General features: G+C 36.1%; 1 protein-coding gene across 1 annotated transcript in view; it reads right to left on the bottom strand.

Moving 5' to 3' along the window:
• Positions 1-1424: 1424 nt before the first annotated feature.
• The window catches only part of OSTN (osteocrin), a 38192-nt gene continuing 15840 nt past the window's right edge, over positions 1425-23776 (bottom strand). The window contains exons 4-5 of the mRNA XM_024740316.1: positions 6376-6472; positions 1425-2410 (exon numbers count right to left, since the gene is read on the bottom strand). Coding sequence (XP_024596084.1) covers positions 6388-6472 — 85 coding nt within the window. The 3' untranslated portion in view covers positions 1425-2410; positions 6376-6387. The remainder of the gene's footprint in view (positions 2411-6375; positions 6473-23776) is intronic.

The following is a 23776-nucleotide window of genomic DNA, read 5'->3' as shown; positions in this document are numbered from 1 at the left end:
GCTTTTTACAGGAACAAAGAAAAATAAAAAGTAATCTATTTCTTTGAAACTAACTGAAAAGTCCCTTTAAGCTGGTGACTTTCAATGAAATATAGCTGGATTTAGTAATATACAATGCGTTATACAAATAGATGAGATGACTCGTCATGTTCTTAACAGAAATTATGTCTTAAATTTCCTGCTATGTTAAAAGGATGCCTTATTTTAAACTAGAATACCGCTGACTTATTTTCTACTCTGTATAAAGTAGTGGTAAAAGTTAAAATATGAAATAAAATAGTTATAAGTGGAGAAAACACTTTTCTTTTTTTCTTCATGTAAGTCTTGTGTATTCTTTTTTTCTTCATGTAAGTCTTGTGTATATGCTATGAGACAAATGCATTACACATTAGAATAGAGTATAAATCGATACACTGTGACTTCTTACTTTAGTTAAAGTGGAGGCCATAGGCATAATTTTGAATTTAAAAATTATAGAAGATAGGAAATCAATTTGTTTAATCCAAATTTAAATCTTTATCATGAGAAATTTTTAGGTTAAAGTAGGTTTTAATACCTTTTGTCAAAGTGTGAACCAACAGTACCCAGTTGGATTAGCAGCTGACAAATATCCAAAGGGGAGAAAAAGGAAAGAAAGAGCTTCTAAGGAATTAGACATATTTCTATAATTCATCAGAAAGTTGGGAAAGGTGGGCAAGAGCAATTATAACTTAAATAATTCTTTCAAATAATGAGTCCTGCAGTATATCTGTCCATGTACCACTAACTTTCGAATGTAAGTTTATGAACAGAAATTGAAGAATCAGTGAGATTTCGCAAAATTCAGTTCTCTTTGCTAAGGCTCCTCTATTACAATTAAAAGAATCATTCATTTTCAGTTTTTTCCTAAGCTTAAAGTTTTTCAGCAGTTAGAACATTTCCCCCCTCAAGGAGAAGTTATACACAAAACCACTTTGTATTCTAAGTGCATATGTTCATCTCTATGTCAGAGTTTATTTTGTTCTTTGGATCGTACGTTAATTCATTTTTAGGTAAGATCAACAACAACCCATTTCTCTCCCCTTCTTCTGATATGACTGTACCTTCTCATCACAGTCTTCCTTTTTAGGCTAAAATAAACCTTTGCTCTGCTGACCGAACTTTTTTTCTTCCCACATATCAGGTCTGTTTGACAGTGATTACTAGGGTTTAAAGAAGTGTTTTCAGAGGGTTTTAAAATTTCTGCTGACTTATGCTAAATCTCTGGTCCAAGGAATAAGTTATCTTTATGTTTTGAAAGCATATCCAATGCACAATGGGCTTATGCATCTAAATTACAAGAACAACACAGTTTTGCTGAGAGTTGAGCTTTCCAGAATACCAAAACTTATGCTTTCATAGGCCAATTAAAAATAATTTGAATCTTTTTAAAGAAATCATTCTCATATATTCTTCAATGCTTTATTAAACACAGTATATGAAACAAATTAAATGGATTCTTAGATGAGTGATTAACAACAAAAAGACTGTTTATTGTAATGTGCTAAAATATACTGTGCTACAATTAGGTGAACTTAATTGGCCCCAAGTGCTTTGGTGGTTTCCTACTTGGTGATTCTTTGACTTCCCCATACTTTCATCTGTTACTTCTGTGTGTAGTTGTTCTCATAATCAGCCAGTGCTACTCTTAATTAACTATAAGTTGTAATTTAGAGAAATGGAAAGTTGTTAGGGGACATGAGATAGCCAAACTTGGCAAATGAGTAATATCCTTCATTTCCTAGTTCTAAGTCAATGTACTCTGACCTGCAGTGTTTCTTAGTTCATTGGGAGAATAAAGTTTATGGGCTTAATTACTGCTGTTTTTTTCTGCTCAGAGACATTTTTCTCTTGTTTCTGGAACTGGGACTGTGTTTTATTTGGTTGAACCGGATTGACATTTGAATATAAGAGAAGTCTAGTTTCATAATCATTACCCAAGAGCCTCACAGACAAAGGATATGAGAGAAGTAAAACTTCAAGAGAAACTATACAGCATTGTCTTTCCTTGTTCCCCAATGATGAACAAATGGATTGTACCTAAATTTTACTGAAAGAAATCAGTCTTCAGTTATTATTCTTCAGTAATATATGTAAATGGTAAATGCACATAGAAAGCGTTTCATTGTATTGTGTTTCTTAGAAAAGTAAGGTTTGGGGCCAAGTAACCGTTCATGAATAACTAAAATATATATTTAAAATATATCCATACATTGAAATTATCTGCACAATTTAATTGAAGTTACAACAATACTGTGATGTGATGAACTGAAGTTAAAGCTCTGGAAAGGATTACAGAAGGTTCCCTAGAAGTTTAATCATTGTGGAGTGTGAAGAACTTCACTGCAGCATCTTCCATATTTCTGTGACATTTCACCCAAGGAAGTTGTGTCTGCAAAAATGAAAGTCGAAAATGTTAAACTAATCTGAACTCTGTAGTTAAGGGGAAACTCATCAACTTCAGTGGAGAAGAGCTAAAACTCTAATTACATGATTTTCATTATAGCTTTTATTTATGCACCATATTTTTATTGCAGAGACAATAATGCAAAATGATAATTTCAGATCAAAATTTATTAAAAAAGGATACTTTTAATGTAACAGCTAGGCGCTTCTGCTGAAACCACACTTCCATTCTTCCAGTACCTCTATTTATTTTGAGTTTTCAGTCTTGGTTCAAAGGATGTTGCCATGACAAGTGAAAGATAAAGAAAATCTGATTACTACTTCTATTGTTATATTAACATGTTGATAATTATTGTACATCTTGCTCTTTTTAAAGGGTCCAACCATATACTGGTATTTAAACACAATATTTCTGTTATTTGCGAGTTATGTTAATTTATCTGAATGATAGTGTGTCAATATTGTTCTAAAATAAAAATTGTCAGTATAATACAGCAACATTTGCCTCACATTATTAAAAGTCTTAAGGCACGTGGCAGCTGGGGTAGCACAATTAATGGTCATATTTCTATCACATTTCGTCAAGTGGGCACTCTGATTTCAACGGCAGCAACCTAGAACTTGCTAATTGCATCTAGAGAACTTATGAAACTTTACCACTCTTAATTCAAGTTGCTTAGAACTGAAGCCTATTAAAAACTCAAAACTTGGGTCCAAAACATTAATGATTTGAGGAGGACATTGTGTAAAAATCAGATTATCTTCCTTTCCAAAATGCCTATCAGGGAAGAGATTAGCATTTGTTCTGGAAACTAAGTAACACACAGCAGCTGTATCTAGACTTGATTTCAAACCAAGAAAAACTTCCATGATTACTATCAGTTTCATTTTTAGTGTGAAGACTTATATTGAAACCCAGAAGGTGAAAACCCACAAATAAAATTGCTCCAAATGAGTGTACGTCAACTCCCACAGAAGTGAAACAAAGATTTTCATAAAGTCTGAGATACTGTTTCTGTTTCCTTAAGAAATGGTTAATCAGTGAAGTGGGCAATAACAATTTAGCACACAGGCCCTATGGGTCATGAAGAGAATGTTGGTTTAGAAGTCCAGAGACTGGGTCCTGGATCTTTCTTTGTCCAAAAGTCTGTAAAATTTTGGGCAAATCAATTTCCTCTCAAAGCCCGTGTTCTCATTCGTTAAAAAAAAAAAGATTTAGGTTAAATGAGACTTTATGTTCTTTTAACCTAAATGTTCAGAATATGTTCAAAAGATTTAGCTGCATGATTATGTGAACACTATTTAATGACTCAAGTTATCTGTTAAATGATTCACATATTACATCTGTTTAATTCAAGGGAATATTGTGACAATAAGAAATAACATAGCAAAAATAATTTTGAAAAGTTGAATGGAAATCAGAAATATATTTTGATGGCCTTTATTACTCATAAATATAAAACATGAAATTTCACATGAGGGAGTCAAAAAATGTCTGAGAAATCTTGGTGATAGTAGCAGGAAGTAAGGAATAGAAACGATGGTTGAGCAGGTGAGCACACAATGATTGAAAAAAGGAAGAGAAAATATGTGATGGTAAGTTCTTTGCTAAACATATTTTTTTGTGATATTACTCTCTTGAGGTTATAATAATAAGGACAGTGATTGTCATGATACTCTGTAAAGTCTGTTAAGTGAAGGACATAATATACTAATTTGGATTTCACTCAACAGTGATTCAGAAAACATTATGTTAATTCAATGGCCTTTTCATAGTTTAGTAGCTCTCTGGAGTTTTCATGGTCTAAAACTTCATATAAAAATTTATAGAAAAAATGAGCTTCTTGTATGATTTTTTTTAATCATAACCTGTTTTGGTTGAATTCAGAAATACTAAAATGGGTGATAACCAAGGGTTGCAAAGGTGATAGGACACATGTGGAAACCAATTGAACTTAATTATTTTAACCTCAGTGTCATAACATTCTCAATACTTCAAGAAACTACAGGATTGTGGCCCTAATTTCAAGGAGTTACTTGATTTTTGATAGCAGTTAGTTCCTACTCAAATATAATATGGTGATTGTTAACAGCCCCAAGAGTGACCATACTTGGTATATCTCTAGATATAAAGACAGTTCAGTCTGAGTTTTGAAGATGGTGCTGCTGAAAAGGCAGTGATATTGGCTGTATTCAGAAAGTCCTCCCGTGTTTATGGACATTCAGTAACTTCTTAACTGCATTGATCGACGACTCCACAGAGAAAAATATTTATTTTAATTAAGTCATTCTGAGAATGAGAAAGTAGAGGTAAAATATTGACTTTTCATTGTGGTTGAGAGTATTTGATGAGGAGAAAAAAAATGACATGACAAATTAAAAGAGGATCAAGGCTAATGTGATGCTTTTGGGGCATCACTGGTCTGAGGATTATCTTGAGAAAAGCAGAAAGCAGAGTTCTCTCTCTGTAGCCTGAAATTGTCAAAGCAGTTCTGGGTTGTCTTATCTATTTGCGAGGAAGAATGCACACTCTGTAAGCCCTATTGGGAGAAAATACATTGCCTAGATTTTATATGCAACAAATATTCAGTGTTTAAAACATATAATATGTGTGATTAAATATATTGTTTAAAATATAAGTTTACAATTTAAGCTTTCTGGAATTGAATTATACTTGTATCAATTACTAGCTATGTAGCATTGTGGGTTAATTAACATATCTAAGCTTTCCACTTATTTGTATAATAATTATTGAGTGCTTAACACATGTCAGGCACAATTCTAAGTGCTTAATGTATATCAATTCATTTATCCTCAGGACAATGCAATGTGGTAGCATTTTTTTTTTTTTTTTTTTTTTCGGTACTCGGGCCCCTCACTGTTGTGGCCTCTCTCTTTGCGGAGCACAGGCTCCGGACGCGCAGGCTCAGCGGCCACGGCTCACGGGCCCAGCCGCTCCGCGGCATGTGGGATCCTCCCGGACAGGGGCACGAACCCGCGTCCCCTGCATCGGCAGGCAGACTCTCAACCACTGCGCCACCAGGGAAGCCCGGTAGAAATTATTTTTGTCCTCATTTTATGAAAGAGGTTTTTAGACTTTAAGCAAGTTGCCACAGCTAACAGATGACCTGGGATTTGACCCCAAAAGCCTGACCTCTCTACCTGGCACTTTTACCCCTTATACTGTACTGCTTCTCAAGATGTTGGGATAGTAACAGTACTTACTTTGTGGAACATGATGAGTAAATTAAACAATGCATGTATAGCACTAGTATAGGACTCAGCACAGAGTTAATTTTCAGAACTGTAATATAAGCTCTTATCACTTGCACGTATTGTGTGTCTGATACATTCTGGGACTAGTACAAGAATCTAATTTAATCTCTACAATACCCTTATGTTATTATCTAAATGTACAACCTGTAGAGAAATAAGGTATCTTGATAGAAATGAGATAATGAATGACAGAACCAGGGTTTGGATTATATGTCCTGATTCCTTGGCTAATACCCTTTCTGGGACACCATTCTCTCTCCTGTGTTCATGATGATAATTCTGGTAATGTAGTTATTAGCAACAAAATTCTGTGTGTCACTAGAATGTGTCTTCTTCATAGTAGAGGGATTGCTACACATTTATCTATATTTATGAAAATGATTTATTGTTTATTAGAATTTTATTATTTGCATATTAATATTCAATAATTACATAAAAGTCCGTGAGAATAACTAAATCTTTTATTTTAGGGTGAAGTAGGTCTGGGAATGTTTTTTTAATGTCATTTAAATTATTTAGCATCTATATACTAATCAAGTACAGAAACGTTTGAAAAAGCAAATTTATAAGCTAAGGAATCAAAAGGGGGATTTACAAACCAAGATGGATCAGTTAGCCCATTGTGAAATGTTAATCAAAGCCTGCAGGTATTATATTTCTTCAAATTGTACTCACGATTGGAATCAATTAGCCTCTGGAATTTGAAAGCCGGTTTCTACCAATCCGATCCATGGGGATACCAAATCGCCTTTTTGGATGATCTACTACTTTCCTGAAACAAGCGAAAAAGAACATTTTTAAGCTAAAGTCCAAGTTATCAATCATTAGTTTTGCTCTTTTAGTTCATGCAAATCTGGGGGCTTTCTTCTGGAGTTGGAATAACTGTGATAGTTCTCATTCATCAGCACCCACTATGCATTAGACACCATCTCTTATCTATTCATCTGTTGAAGTAGGTTTGACTACCTCCATTTTACATCTGAGGATACTTAGGCTTAGAGAAATTAAATAACTTATCCAAAATCAAATAGCCCAGATGAAACAATCTGCTGAGTGTTTAGTTTGGGTAAGTCCCTTTCCCGTCTTCAGATTTGAGTGTATTCCTCTGTTAATTGAGGAAGATTGCACTAGGTCAGCAGTTTTCCCCAACCTCTCCCTTAGAATCGTTGTCCTGGGGAAGGAGGGAGAGGAAAGGATGCTGATGTCAAGACTGAATGTGGGGTAAGTGTACCTCTCAGGTCTTCACTCAGATTTTACCTAGAGAAGCTTTGTATGAGATGGTCTATGTTTGTTATATGTACTCAAATATTCTTTGGGAAAAAATACTTCATTATTAAAATAAAGTTAAAAAAATCCTACAGGAGGCCTTACAGTTTGTATGTTCTATAAATTATCTCTTTAAAAAGAAACATTTTAATTTGATTTGTTATTGCCATCACTTGGTGCTATCAAGTCAAAATCCTAACAGAAGAGGTCCAAGAGCTGTGAATGCATAATATACACTGGCCTTGGAATTAAAAGACGTTTTCAGTCTTCTTAATGAAGATAGAAATAGGGAGAAGCTAAGAAGGCTATGTAAATAAGTGACTTATCTCACAGCTGAAGGGAGTTGACTTACAGGTTTGTTAGGCTTTTTATTGACATACATAGAGAAAAGAGGGTAAGTATTCTATAAGTGAACAATATGAGACATATACAGATTATAAGCACAATAAGTACCCAGATCAAGAAATAGAACATTACCAGTAGTCAAATAGTTTTGGAATAGGAAAGAGTCTTAAAGTTAATTCTCGCACCAAATGTAAGAATTTCTGCTTCAATTTTTGACTAGCAATGATAAATCTCATCACTTGAAAATCTCAGTGATGAACTAATTGCCTCACAAGACAACTTTGTCAATATTCAACAGCTTAAAGAGTTAAAAAAGGTTTGCTTCAGAACATTTCCAATAGCTTCTTTTGTTCTTTCTAATTACTTGCATTATATTGTCAGTATTATAGTAAATAATTTAAACACTAAAAATAAATAAAAACTACAAAAAAAATCTATGTTTTTTTTCCTATTATCATTTACTATGTACCTACTATGTATGATTCCTTTTGTGGCTGTCTTGGGATCAATAAGTCAGAAGTAGTCTTTGCTTTCAAAAACCTATAATTAAGTACTGTCAGATTGACAAGGATTTTTTTTTATAAGTGACATTTCTTTTATTATATACTATAACTTTTTTTCATTTGTCCTTCTTTATAACACATTTTTAAGGAAGTATTATGACAACCCAACAAGGTACAATGTTAACTGGACTGGGGCTCTTATCACAGTGTTAAACTTGTTTGAATAACTCTCTCTCCTGTGGAAATTTTTATTATTTTTAATAACTCAGTACAGAACCACTGGTTTCAGAAGTGGTTTTGCAGAGTTTTCCACCTTTGCCATCCTGCGAAATTTTGGATATCATCAGTGATGAGCAGACTCTTCCCAGGCTGATTGAAGAACTAGAGAAACGACATTACCTTTGCTTAAGATTGTACTGTCGTTTGAAGGAATTCCCTGGCAGTCCATGGTTAGGACTCTGCGCTCTCACTGCCGAGGGCCCGGGTTCGATCCCTTGTCCGGGAACTAAGATCCCACACCCTCTTATGCTGGGTGAGGATTAAATGAATCCTTGCAGAGTGTGGCTCAGGCCCTAGGTCACAGTAGGCGCTCAAATGCCCCTGCTACCATAATGCTGCAGGTTTCTCATTTTCTCCTATATTCACTTATTATTTTATTTGAGAAGCTGCGCTGAGCACCAGGACCTCCAGGTTAAAACCTATTTCCTGCTCTTCAGCATGTCACTGCCTGTTTAAATAGTGTCACACGGGCTACAGCAGATGGGAGTGATGCCTATTTATCTAGGTAACTTTTTTCTAAAAATATTTTTACTGTTCACAAGCCCTGAGTTTTTACCCAAACCAAGGGAACAGGCATCTGCAAACGCCTAGCAACTTTTCGAACCCACAAACGAGCCAGTTACATGACAAGGATTTAATATTACACAAATAGTAGAGGACAAAGTTCTCTCATTTTTCTTGACGCCAAGTTTTTGCCTTAACTACCAGGTCTTATCAATGTTCCTCATGTCATTATTAGGTAAATAATTCATTTAAAAAGCTCTGAAAAGTATAGAGAACAATGGAAACATGAGGGACTTTTATTACTGTATCTTACACATAAAAAAATTTATAAATATTGTTTAATTCTAATTAAAACAATTAATTTGAAGATAGTTAATATTTATTTAATGTGTTCAATATGCCAGGTACTGTGCTTAGTGCTGTGTATACAAGGATATTAAAAATAGGAAGTGAACCTCATGGGGAGCTTACCCTCAAATGATATTGGTAGGAATAGACACATGTTATTATTATTCTTTTTTTTTTTTTAAATCTAATTCAGCCTTCTTTTCTGCTGATTCACATCTATCTTCCTTCTCGGGTTGGCCCTTCGTTTTGCTAGTCAATGTAGATAGCATTGTATGTATGATCTTACAGGACTGTCTTTTAGACAACAGTATGACCAATACGGGAAAATCTGGAAAAAAAAAACTTAGTGGGCTTCCCTGGTGGCACAGTGGTTGGGAGTCCGGCTGCCGATGCAGGGAACACGGGTTTGTGCCCCGGTCCGGGAAGATCCCACGTGCCGCGGAGCGGCTGGGCCCGTGAGCCATGGCTGCTGAGCCTGCGCGTCCGGAGCCTGTGCTCCGCAACGGAAGAGGCCACAACAGTGAGAGGCCCGCATACCGCAAAAAACCAAAACCAAAAACAAACAAAAAAAATACTTAGTGCTTATTCTTCACCTATCCATACCTCTGCCTCCATTCTTCAAGTTTCTGAAAATCGCACCCTCCTAAGTGGTGCCTATTGTTTTCACTTCTGGATTTCATGATAATCAACTGACTACATATTTTTCAACTTGACATTTAATTGGGAAACATATTGGGCTATAAAATTAGCATAGAGTGAATGGTCAAGAGTCATAGGAAACTTTGCATATCAGTTGTGCTTTAAGTCTTCTGATGTAATTATAAATAATGACTGTTGGGAAAAAAAGAAAAATGTCTTCATGATATTTTAAAATACTTTTTATTCACATAAGTAGATTTATAGACTCCTCACTTAAGCAGTTATTTTCCTTGTGGTCAAAATAATGGTCACTCCTCCTCTGCCACCATAAAGGATGTCCTTGTCATAATCTATAGAATCTGTAAATCATTTACCTTACATAGCAAAAGGGACTTTGCAGATGGGATTAATAAAAACCTTGAGAGGGGAAGATTATCCTAGATTATCTGGGTGGGCTCAGTGTAGTCAGAGGAGTCCTAAAAGTGGAAGATGCCTGAAGAAAAGTGGGTCAGAGAGCTGCAATCAGAGAAGGACCTAACCCACCATTGCTAGTCTGGAAGATGGAGGAGAAAGGCACAAATCAAGCAATGCTGTGGCCTCTAGACATTCTTAAAAGAAAACGAGGACCTACATCCTACAATCAAAAGGAACCAAATTTTGCCAACATCTAAAATGAGCAGGAAATGAATTCTTCCCTAGAGCCTCCAAGGAGCACAGCCAGCTAATCTCTTGACTTCCTCTGTATCCTGCTGATAGACTAGGTGAAAGGGAAATCCCATAGCAGCTTACAGAAGGAATTTTAGGGGCCACCCACTAGCTAGCCATCAATCATATCAAAGTTGTCTGGAACAGGGGCCCCCAACCCCCAGGCCGTGGACCGGTATCCGTCCATCTGGGACCTGCTAGGAACTGGGCCGCACTGCAGGAGGTGAGGGGAGGGCCAGCTAGCAAAGCTTCGTCTGCCGCTCTCCATCGTTTGCATTACTGCCTGAACCATCTCCACTGTGGGACAATTGTCTTCCGTGAAACTGATCCCTGGTGCCAAAAATGTTGGGGACAGCTGGTCTAGAATGGTATTTGGTGACTGGTGAGGATATCCTGGACTTCTGACCTACACAATTGTAAGAATATAATTTGTGTTGGTTTAAGTCCAGAAGTTTGTGGTAATTTATTACCATAGAAATAAAAAAAAAAACTGAATACATTTGTCTGTATGATTTAGGGCTGATGTCTGAGCATAAATGGTTAATACATAAAAACATTAAACTGATGTGATTTTTATTCCTTGAGCCCCTAAATTCTTTCATGGACCACTCCCCGTTATAACTCCAGGGAAGGGGTGAGGTAGAAGCCATCCCGGGATGGAGGAAAATGCTCAGGGAAAGTCCTAGACAAGCAGCAGAAGAAGTGAGAAACCAGCCCCTTCCAGGTGTTCAAAGGACTGATGAGAAGAGGAAGAAAATGGCACCTGGGGAAAGAGTAGTGCCTCACATGTGAACTGACCTCCCAAAGCTTCTGCAGAATGGATAGTGTCACAAAAAATAATCCTTTTACTTTTTTAAAGAGAAGTATGATGGTTTCATGCATCATTATAAATTAGAACACAACATTTATTGGTCCACACTACCAATGTATATTTTCAAAAGTCAAGGTAAAATAAATGAAAATAACATTTTTTTTCTTTCTTTACTATGGTTAATCTACTTTTCCTGCTCAAGTAAACTAGAGGGAGTTGTGGTATGGTAAAAGCAAAAATAAACTCTCTTTCTCCTTCCTTCTTCCCTACTCTTTCCTTCCCTTCTTTCCCCCAGATTTGATCCAAAAAGTATTAGCAACCAGGGGATGTTGACTTGGATTCTATTTATTACTTCTACTTACCGAAAAACAACAATACCTTAATAAGTTAAATAATTTCTACACAGTTTCTATCTATTCAGAAGTAAAATGGTAAACTAGTATTTCTCTTAACATTTTTGCTGATATGAAACATATATAACCATACTACAATCTACAATACATACACTGACAGTAATACACAGTGTATAAAGCATAAGTGTTAACATAGAAAAAATATTTTTAAGACCAAAAGGGAAAACCGTACTTTTTGACTATCTAGCCCCTCTTGTGACAAAATAACAGTATGACATGGCTTATATTATATATCCATTTAAAACAATCCACCTTTTCCATTCCAAAATATTCTGAAAGTAGTTTAAGGATACAGAATAACTATTAAAATAATATAAGAAGGATGGATTATTTTAAATATAATTTTAAACTTCAGACTAAAATACAGACTTCCTGAGCCAAATAGGATTTTCTTTAAAATTTATATTCTTTGGGCTTCCCTGGTGGCGCAGTGGTTGAGAGTCCGCCTGCCGATGCAGGGGACACGGGTGCGTGCCCCGGTCCGGGAAGATCCCACATGCCTAGGAGCGGCTGCGCCCGTGAGCCATGGCCGCTGAGCCTGCGCGTCCGGAGCCTGTGCTCCGCAACGGGAGAGGCCACAACAGTGAGTGGCCCGCGTATCGCAAAAATAAATAAATAAATAAATAAAAGTATATTCTTTGATAATTCAATTTCTAAAGATGTTCACCATTCTAAAACAACTGTTATAAAACTTATATTTAAACTTTTTATTTAGAATCACTTCATACATACAAAGAGTCTATAAATTCACCTATGTTCAGTTTAAAAAATAAAATAAACATCCCTATTAGTAGCACAAAGTTAAGAAATAAAATATTACCAGTACTTTAGAAGTCCTCAGTTTTCTTCCTCCCAAGTTGAATCCCTCCCATGACTTCGTCTCAGAGGTAATCTGTAGGATGAATTTTGATCTAATATCTCCCTTCATTTTCTTTATAATCTATATGTTTTGTTCAAAAGTCTCTTGGTTAGTTTAGATGGCTCTGGAATATTATTTGAAAGAAATGTGCGAATACTTCTTGACTTCTTTCAGCAAATATTGTGTTTTGAGATTTGTCCATGTTGTCATGTGTAGATGTAGTTCTTTTATGTTCAGTGTTGTATGGTATTTCATTGTATGAATAATGAATATACAACAGCTTATTAATACATTTTACCATGGATGGGAATTTGAGGTATTTCTTTTTTTTTCGTTATTGTTATGTACTGTTCAGCTAGAAATTTTCTTACACATGTTTGTAATGCACATTTAAAGATTTCTCTACAGTATATTTTTAGAAGTAGAATTGCTAGTTATGCCTATACTTAATTTTATTACATAGTTCCAGACTGTTTTCCAAAGTTGTTGTACCAATTTACACACCCAAGAGCAGTGTATGACAGTTCCTATTGTTTCAAATCTATGCCAACCCTCCCATTGTGGATTTTTTTTTTTTTTTTTTTGCGGTATGCGGGCCTCTCACTGTTGTGGCCTCTCCCGTTGCGGGGCACAGGCTCCGGACGCGCAGGCCCAGCGGCCATGGCTCACGGGCCCAGACGCTCCGCGGCATGTGGGATCTTCCCGGTCCGGGGCACGAACCCGCGTCCCCTGCATCGGCAGGCGGACTCTCAACCACTGCGCCACCAGGGAAGCCCCCATTGTGGACTTTTAATTTTGCCAGTCTAGTGCATTTGTTGTTGTATCTCATTGTGTTCTTAGTTTGCTTTCTGTGAATACTAATGAAGTTGCTCACCTTTCCCTTTGCTTATTGGCCACTTGGGTTTCTTCTTTTGGAAGTACCTAAGTCTGCTGCCTGTTTTTCTATTGGTTTGTTTTTCTTTTCAATATTGATTTGTAGGAGAATTTCTTATACTCTGAATATTAGACCTTGTCAGTTATGAGCAAATATCCTTTCCCATTTGTGGTTAATCTTCTTTATTGTGTCTTTTATGAAAATCTTTAATTTTGTTTTTAAATTTATCAATAGTTTTACATTTTGTTTATTAAATCACCTCTAATGTTACAAAAATATTATCCTATGTTGTCCTGAAACCTCTTGCAGTTTTGCCTTTCACATTTATATTTTTAAACCTTTAAAAATTATTTGTTATTTATGGAGTAACATAGGGGTCATATTTCTCCTTTTTTTTCTATACTCACACCTAAGTATTCATAAATTTTAGATTCACCTTGTTAAGTTTCATGGGAAATCCTTTTGCAGTTTTACCTGGAATTGTATTGAATCTAAGGTATAAATCAAGTTGGGGAAATTGAAATGTTTATAATATTAAATCTTACTATCCAAGATCAGTTATTTAGCTTATCTTTAATGCCTTTTCATATATTTTTATAATGTTCTCCATAAAGACCTTCAATAATTTATTGGATTTGTTGTTGCTTATCATTTAAGAATATATGTTGTAGGATTTTTTAATAGGAGTCCCTTATTTGGTTAAAAAAGGTCCCTTCTGTTATTAGTCCACTGGTGATTTAGATCATGAATAGATGTTTAATTTTATTGAATGCTATTTCTGCATCTTTTGAGATGATATGGTTTTATTTCTTCACTTTATTAGTTCTATTATTTGACTTTCTAAAGCAAATCAACATTGTACTGTATTTTTGTGATGAACCCAACATGATATTGGTGTATTATCTTTTTGATATATTTTTGGAATTGTTTTGTTGATTTTTTTGTTAGGAATTCGTATCTATAATTATTAATGAAGTTGTCCTGTAATTTTCTTTTCTTGTTCTCTCCACACATGGTTTTGGTGTCCAGATAATGCTATTCTCATGAAATGAGAACTGTAGCTTCTTTTTTAGTTATCCTTTTGTTACTTATTTAATTATGTCATGGTCTGAGAATATGTTCTGTATGATAACCAAGACTTTAAAAATTTTAAGGCTTATTTTGTGAACAGATACTTCGTTAATTTTTTTTTTTTTTTGCGGTACGTGGGCCTCTCACTGCTGCGGCCTCTCCCGTTGCGGCCTCTCGCGTTGCGGAGCATAGGCTCCGGACCCGCAGGCTCAGCGGCCATGGCTCACGGGCCTAGCCGCTCTGCGGCATGTGGGATCTTCCCAGACCGGGGCACGAACCCGTGTCACCTGCATCGGCAGGCGGACCCTCAACCACTACGTCACCAGGGAAGCCCCTTCGTTAATTTAAATAGTCGTTTCATGTGAACTTAAACATTTCTTCCCCCAATTGTAGGATACACAACAATGTTTATTGATCCAGCTTACTGTTTTGAGTCCCAAGGAAAGAAACTTAGGAATCAGAGTGTGGAAGGTGTTCCCTAAAAACAATAGTCTGGTTTGCTGTTACATCTTAAAGGGACAATAAAATGCTTGGCCCCTTTCAAGAAGGGCATGCAGCTCTACCAACATTGAGTAACAGCAAAAAGGGAAAGTATAGTAATGGCTAACAGAGAATGTTCATTTAAATAGTTCAGTAATTTAGATGAGTAAAACACAGAATTAAATAAATATACTTTAAAGCTTAGGTGAGTATAGCAGCCAGGCTCCAAGATAAACCCCCAAAATTCTACTATAATGCAGTCTGCTTGCTCATTGAACAGAGCTGACCTCTGTAACCAATAGCATATTGTGGAAATGACTTCTAAAGCTAAGTAATGAAAAATATTGCAGCTTCTGCCTTGCTTTGTTGGATCACCCCCTCTAGGGGAAGTCAGTTGCCATTTCCTAAGTTCATCTCACAGCCCTATAGAGAGGTTTACATGGCAATGAACTAAGGCCTTCTGCCAACAGCTAGTGAGGGACTGAGACTTCCTGTCATCAGCCTTACGAGTGGGCCGTTTTGGAAACGGATATCCCCAGGCCCCATGTAGCCTTCCGATGACTGCAGCCCTGGCCAACTTCTTCACTGTAACCTTGGGAGAGACCCTGAACCAGAATCACCCAGGTAAGCTTTTCCTAGATTTTTGCTGCACAGAAACTGAGTGAGAACATAAATGTTTATTATTGTCTTAAGCTGCTACGTTTTGGGTAACTTGTTTGCATAGCAACAGAGATCTAATATGGTAAGATTCAAAGTGCTTTGGGATTCCACAAGAGAAGAGATCACAGCCAAGTTTGGAGGCTCCAGGAAGAACTTATGGGGCATATGAAAACAATAAAACAAATGGTGACCCCTGAGTCCTGCAATGTTGGTTACCACAATTTAAAATTACAGAATTAATAAATGACTATAGGAAGTTAGATATAAACATATGAGCTTGGAAAAACTAATGTATGAGACAGAGTAAAATGAAGGAGACTCAGCAAGGCCCTGTAAATAATGAAAAGAGAAATCATTGAAGTCCACAGTCATGTTTAAATTTAAAAGAGACAATTAGGCTTTCAAATTCAAATTCCAGAATGTTCTGATGAAGGACCACATTAAGTCTGAGTGATGATGTAGTTTTTAGGGGCCAGTACATAATGCCTTTTTTCCTGAGTCCACCTTCAGGAACAATACAGAAATAAGATATGAATGATCAATGTGGAGAAATCAAAATGTCATTTTGATCAAGCTGAATGTAGAATAAGACTTTAATTTGCATTTAAATGACTTTCTTACATCTCCTCTGAGGATTAGACAGATTTACACAGTCATAATTATCAAACAAAAACAGAAAGAAAAGGGATGAGCTGAACATGCTCAACTACTCCTCGCAAACTGACCTATCAAGTACGTGATTACTTCTCCTATGAGAAGGAGTGAATCAAGTGGTGGGGCTTGGGGCCAGTCTTTCATTAACTGGAGTTTCTCTACGTGGAAACACGAGGCTGAGAAATATGACTAAGTAAATGGGATATGTTTAGAATGATGAAAGAAACTGCTACTTCATTAGCACACAGTTGACTTATGACTTTTGGAGTACTGTCTCAAAAGTGGTAATTCAATGTTAAATAGATTCTATTAAACTTATGATGATGGTGCTGACTGGGCATAATATCAGCTTCTGAAGTATTATCCCAAGGAAAGGGCCATATGAACAAGCATTCAGAAATAAACCAGGAACGCTGGAATCAAAACATGAGATTTAAAGGGTTCACTGTAAAGTAACCCAGGCATGCTTGATTTGGAACCTACTGTAGAGCTGTAGGATTGGGCAGAAAGGATTTTCATTTGCTTGGCTCGTGAGCCTCTTTGAGGGTCTGATGACATTCAAAACTTCTATCCAGCAAACGTATTTACACAAAAATGTCTTCTAGAATTTTCTTTTTGGGGGAGTAGGTAATGTACATTTCAAAGCCCATGTATGGAATCAAGTATTATCCCTTTTAGGAGAAAGTTTCAAACCTTCATATATGAGTTAGGGTAGAGAGAAAAGGTAAAGGAACTTTACCATGGAGTTGAGCTGGGGTATAAGAGGCAAGCAGTAAAGAACAATTATTGGGAAAAATGACCCAAGATCAATGCTCAAGGGCATTTCCTATAGTACAGGCAGGCTTTTAAATATGAGGAAGGAAACATGGAAAGAGGGCACCACATTCTGAATCCTTTCTCTGTGTTCTTCACTATGAAATGGAGCCCATTTTGAACTACCTCCTTTTGGTATTAACAATTAAGTGCTGGAAAAAAGTAGCAAAAATCATGAGATACCTAGGTTGGCCTCAGCCTGCAACATTGCTTCACAATGAAGTAGAAAGGTGAAATGTTTGGATTTTCACCTTTAATCTCTGGCATGGTCATCAAGAAGTGCAATCATATCTGACAAATTGAAGTTGGAATTGCTATTCTCAACTTTAGTCTGACTTTGGACAGAAACACATATACCGTTGGTACAGTTTTTCAAAATGATTTATTTAATGCATGCATTCTAAGTGAATCTCACTTTTCCTGGCCTTGGACAAGTGCCTTATTCACATATAACTTTAATTTCTTTATCATAAGCAGCTTATTTCAGTGGAAAGTCATTGAACTTGGAGTTCAACAGCTTGATGTTCTAGCTACATTATGCCAAGGAAATCATTTTATATCTGTGAAAATATACTAATAAAATGGGGCTAATATCTTCTTAGGGTGTTAGGAATAAAAAAAAACCCAGTGTATCAGAATGTTAAAATGGGATTCTTTCTATCTCAGTTTTGGCTGTGGCCTAGAAAAGTTGAAGGGGAAAAAAGAAAAAAACAGTGGTATTTTCTCTTGCATTCCAAAGTAAGGTGCTAGAGTTATGCACTATTTGTAAAGGAGGTTGTTACAAACTAATTTTCGCAACCTTCATCCAATAAAAACATTGATATTGAATAGGTAAAGAAGGAGAATTTCTCTGGAGCAAGTTTCTGGAGAACAGTAACATTTCCCTCTTCTTTAGAGAAAGGGCTTCAAGAAAATCTTGACATATACCCATTGAAGCAGGGTAGACCTCACAGAACAGACTATGAAATCTAAAGGGCAGGATGCTCTAAGAATTGGCTCGATGCCAGAGTGAAGAGATGGTTATATAAGCAACAGCTTTACTTTCAGTGACCAGAGTCAAGGATGTGGGTTTTCTGTGGAACAGATGTAGAGCGAGCATGTGGGTTGAGTTGGCCTAGGTTAATGATAAAAGGAAACTTCCCTGAAGGGCTTTTGGCCAGGGGTTATGGGTGAGGCACCAGGATACTGCTGGTGGTGTCAAATGAAGAAACTGAGCGGGTAGGATAAAGGTGAGGAGTAAAACTGACCTGCTGAAAGAGAAGCGCTGCTGGAGCCAAGGTATTTGTATTTATGTCAATGTTCCCTACGGGGGTTATGCAGTGACCCCGCCCATGGTGAGGAATCATCTTTGAGCATTTACTGAGGCCAGAGAGCACAAAAGTCAAGTCATGATAGCATCAGTCAAGTAAGACTTTTCTTTACTTCTCTGCACTCACATCCCCAGTACTGGAGGAGACATAAAGCAGCCCAGCGTGGTAGAGGAAGGGATGGGACAAACTGACCACACACCTCTTCCCAGTGCAGCTTTCCAGCTTGAAAAGGAGAAACATTATTAATATTCATAGTTTGGGCTAAAACATATTATTTTTATTATTTTAATTACTGAAATATGATTGTTTTTCTAATAAAAGCGATGAGACGAATTTTTATTATTTCAGTGTGACCTGTAGAGTCATAGTACCTGCCTGTGTTTTTACACAAGAGATAGGAAACAACTCCTACTGAATGGGTTTGAATGCATGTGGGTGAGGGATAAAGTTGCTTTTCTAATTATGTTCTGTGGAGTCTTCTCTTTCAATTAAGTGGTTATAATAACAATGTTAGAGAGCAAAGTGTTTATTGACCTGAATCTATAGAATGTATATAACTGTGCTGGGTGTCTTCCATCTGTTCTCCAGATACACTCTCTGACTTTTCTCACCCTGCTTTCAGTCCAGGAAACTAACCTCTCTGGATCCTGGAAAAGTGCCTGTGCTCCCTGGCTTTGGTTTGGGACAGGCCTAATGGGCAGCCTTGGCAGGAGAGAGTGGAAGGAGAGAGGAAGTGAAGTCAGGATAATTTTCCCCTCGCTGCCTCCTTGCAAGATCACTTTCTCCTAACTGAAGGTCACGGCTTCTCCCAAGGCATCTGACTCTTCAGACCAGGGTCCTGGGCTGTTGTGCCATCCATTATGATTTGCTTCTACCCAGCCTTTTGTAAATAGTCTTCCTGTGTCTAAATCCTTCTCAAATTTTCCTATTTCAAATGTTTCCTGTTTCCTGCCTGTTTCCTGCAGGAACCCCGACTGACACAATGATATTACTTGCTTTGCTGACCTCAAAATATTAATGGGAGAATTAAAACAATAATAGTTGTGAAAATGATTATCCTAATTAAATTCAAATATAAAGTATTATTATTTTTGTTAATATTTTACAAGGCATTTTTAGGGTTGTGTGAAGAAGTGAGAGAAACCACCCTTCAGAAAAATTCCAATACCTTCTAATATTAAAGTGTCATTCAAATAGTAGATACGATTTTGCTAGGGATATGGTCATAGCTGCTTCCTTTTATTTTTCATAAGCTGAATGACCATTAACTTCAGGCTTTAAACAAGTGAACCGAATGAAGAAATACTTTGAACTTCAAAGCATAGTTGAGATAACCCTGCCCTGAGAATTAAAGTAACTTGCACATCCAATTGAAAATGAAGCTAGTGTCATATTCAGGTGAAAAAAATGTTAAATATGATGTAAAATAGGAAACAACAGATGGTTCTTTGCTTCATTTTATGATGATCTGACATGGACTTTGCCCTGGTATTTTTTATGTTTGTTTGTTTTCTTTTTTCTTTCTCCCTAGCTGTTCATTCATTCGTCACATTTCCATCTCTTATGGACCTTTTCAAAAGCAGAGTTAAAAATTTTTCTTTTCTGAATATTTTATAGTAATAGAAAATAAAATAATGCATTTCATATGCGTGAGACAGAGTTTTAAAATCCGGACTCATGTAATTCAAGGATCCATAAACATGGATGGGAAATGTTACACCTTTAGTCTCATTATCCTCTAATTGAAATATAGCGTTTGTTTCACTTATGAATATAGAGAACAAATCACAAAGGTGTTAGGAGTAAGTAAACCCTTGTCACAGTAGAAATCACAGATACATTCGGATCACATTTTTGTCATTACAGATACTTTGAAATTGTTTTTATGTTCAGCACTACTTGAATTTCTTGTTATTTAGACATGTCTTTTAGATCTTATTTTATGCCTTAATAAAGAAGCATATATGTTGTCATATTACAAACTCATTTTAAGTATTATGATAATTCTGTTTCTATATATTAGTAACCTTTGAACTTATGACATTTGTCCATTTAAAAACAATATTCTGAGAAGGGGTCCACAGTGGCCCACGACACAGAAAGAGCTTATGAATTCCTAGATTTAGTTATGGGTGAAATCTTTGGGCTACAGTATGGAAAATGGATCTCAGACCTATAACCTTCTCTCGGTGAGTATGAGAAAATAGAAAATGCATGCCCTGAGAAGGAGGAAAAATGATGGCATATACATGAACACCACAAGTGTTTGTAAGCAACAAAGAAATTGTTTTGTATACGTTCATGCATAGTAAGGTAACAAGATAATCCTGGCCTTGTGAATAATTCAAAAGCAAGTAAAGAAGTAGTAAAACTATCTGGACTAAAGGACCAAAGGTCTTATCTCATATAATGTAATCAAAGAACAGCAAATAACATTATGTACAGCTCTCCCAAGCAAAATTACTATAATTTTTAGAAATCTTTTAATAAAATAGTTGCAAAACTCTAACCTGTATATTCTTGCTACTAAATGTAGGAAAACATTCATTTTAGTCCTGTGACTTTATCATATACATTTAAATGATTCTCAAATATCTTTGCAACAGATGATAGAAAAATTTAACATTTAATGTTTTTTGAGTTAGCATTATACTTTGAAAGAAATCTAAAATTTTTTTCAATTAAAACTCAAGAATGTGTATAGAAATATATTATGCAATATCTATTACTTATCTCCCATTGTTTTCCACATCTCTAATAGACAAATTTAATGTTTGCTTTAAGACCAAGAACAGGAATTCCTGAATAAAAAATGAATCCTGAAGGAAAATCTCACAAGAAGTGTCCTTGGAATCTAATTCGAAGGGGTAAAACGTCCACTATCAAAAATAAAAATATAAAAGACATAAATTATATGTAAAAAAGAAAATGATTAATTTGTATATGTCATTCTAAATAAATGCTAAATAAAACAATCCTGATATAGGAGGTCACCTTTGTTGTTAAACCATAGAGTACAAAGGAGCAGAGTCTCTGTATTCTAACTGTAGTCATGAAACAAAATATAGAGTCTTGATTAGGGGAAATCCTCAATTTTTCAAGCTCATGCGTAAACTTCTGTGCAAATGCAGTAGCTGTCCTTAACACTTCCAACCTTCTGGAAGTAGCTGGAGGTGAAGGGAAAGGTAGAGAAAAAGGCAAAAGAAAATTGACCAGTTTTGACCTCTGAAGATCATTAATTACTAATATCTTTTCTTTATACAACACTCAGTGGGACCATCACAATCTGGTTCCAGAGACACTGACTAAGATTATAGAGGTTTTGTACTGCACAGTCCAGAGGGTAACAATATGAATGATTGCTGAATACAGCATCCCTGTTTGGTCCTAACTCTCCTTCCCAATTTTACTTTTAACCCTGCTTCTTAGGTTGTAGGTTGATACTGAACCTACACCATGCTATTTAGTCATCCCAAGAACATGCCCTGAATGTTCATGCTTTTAAGCCATCTCTTACCTGACTTCCTTTTAACAGAATAATTTTTCTTAATCCAATTAACCTTTCAAAAATAGTAGTAGTTATTTGGGTCAAAATTTGCTGTTATTACGGAATTCGGCAAATCATCTTTTTTCACCATTTTTGGAAAATTATTGAAAAAATACCCATAACTTCTTTAAATAGTGATTCTCTTCTGCTTATCACCATTAAACTCTAATTAGATTAAATTGTATGTTATAATTTCTCATTGTGTTCTGCATACCTTTGTGATATATTCTGAGTCATTTTCTTAGCGTTATCATTTGGTGAATGTATTTACTCTTCTGCCAGGTCTAATCTCTTGTTTATCTCATAGTTTCATTTCATTTCTTTAATTTGTTATGAAACATTTCAAACACAGGCGAAAATAGAATAGTATAATAGACTCCCAGGTATGCATCATTCTAAGTCAACAATTACTGATTATGGTAGGTCTTGCTTCATTTATTCCATTCCCACTCCTGTATTATTTTGAAGCAAATCCCAGACAAATACTTACAACTAAATATTTAAATAACAATAAATCTAATTTTTAATGTAACCACAGTACCATTTTCATATTTAAAAAGACAGTAGGGCTTCCCTGGTGGCGCAGGGGTTAAGAATCCGCCTGCCAATGCAGGGGACACGGGTTCGAGCCCTGGTGGGGGAAGATCCCACATGCCACAGAGCAACTAAGCCCGTGCGCCACAACTACTGAGCCTGCGCTCTAGAGCCTGAAAGCCACAACTACTGAGCCCACGTGCTGCAACCACTGAAGCCCACGCACCTAGGGCCCAAGCTCCACAACAAGAGAAGCCACCGCAATGAGAAGCCCGAGCACCGCAACGAGAGCAGCCCCCGCTCGCTGCAACTAGAGAAAGCCGCGCGCAGCAACAAACACCCAACACAGCCAAATAAAATAAAAAAGAGACAATAATTACTTAAAATCATTAAGTAGCCACAGTGCACGTTCACAATTGTCTTTTACACGTGTTAATTTTTAAACAGACCATTGCTTGAATTAGAACCCCCCAAAATTGTGACTAGTTAATAAGTCCCTTAAATCTACTTTGATCTTTTGGATCCCTTCCCTCCTCCATCTCTTGTTTTTCTTCAAATCTTTGTAAATTATTTATTGAAGAAACTAGGTTATTTATTCTGCTGTTTTCTACAGTCTGAATTGCTGTTTGCTTCCCTATAATGTTTCTGAAGTCATTTCTTTGTCTTCTATATTTCCTGGAAATTGGCAGGTAGAACTAGAGGCAAGAAATTTTTTTTTTTTTCAATTCTGTTATATAGGTAGTGTTGAGTTCTTCCATCAGGGAGCGTATAATGACTCACTATTTTTCCTTTTGTGTTGCTAGCAGAAACTGACAATCACTGTCTAGAGCCATCATTTCATTAGGGTTTGCAAAATAGAGACATTCTAATACTACCACTCCTTCTCCATTTATTAGCTGGAATAATTCTATAAAGGAGAATTTCTACATCTACTAATTCTATTGTTTCTTCATTGCTTTAATTGTTTCTTCACAATTTCTATAAAGAGAAAATTCCACGTTTTCCTTCTTCTCCATGTCTGCAAGCAACGATTTGTTGTAATATCCTTTTATGCTCAGTTAATAGCCACGAAGCCATCAAAAACTCATTCTAAATTTCATATGTTCCCCCTACTGTCCCTGAGTTGCTTGATACTTCGCTGTTTCTATATTGTCAGACTGCATAACTATAACACATGGCCCTCTTTTTTTTTTTTTTTTGTAACCATCATCACACTTTAATTCTAAAGTTACGTTCACACCAATTCTTATGATGTTACCTCTCCAGTCATTTTGATTGTTTGAAGAATTTCATCCAGTAGCTTCCTCAGGAAGTACTCATGAGAACAATATTCCCTAATTTTTTACACACTTATAATAGCTTATTTTTAGCCTTTGTATGTGAAAATCTGTTCAAATGACTAAGTGCTTGCCAATTTCCTTTTCTTACAAGCCAAGCTATGTTAGATAGATTATATCTCCT

The sequence above is a fragment of the Neophocaena asiaeorientalis genome, unplaced genomic scaffold (genome assembly GCF_003031525.2).
Source record: "Neophocaena asiaeorientalis asiaeorientalis breed wild unplaced genomic scaffold, Neophocaena_asiaeorientalis_V1.1 scaffold723, whole genome shotgun sequence".
Taxonomy (NCBI): domain Eukaryota; kingdom Metazoa; phylum Chordata; class Mammalia; order Artiodactyla; family Phocoenidae; genus Neophocaena; species Neophocaena asiaeorientalis.
The sequence above is the reverse complement of the archived record's forward strand: the minus strand, read 5'-3'. Positions and strand labels throughout refer to the sequence as shown.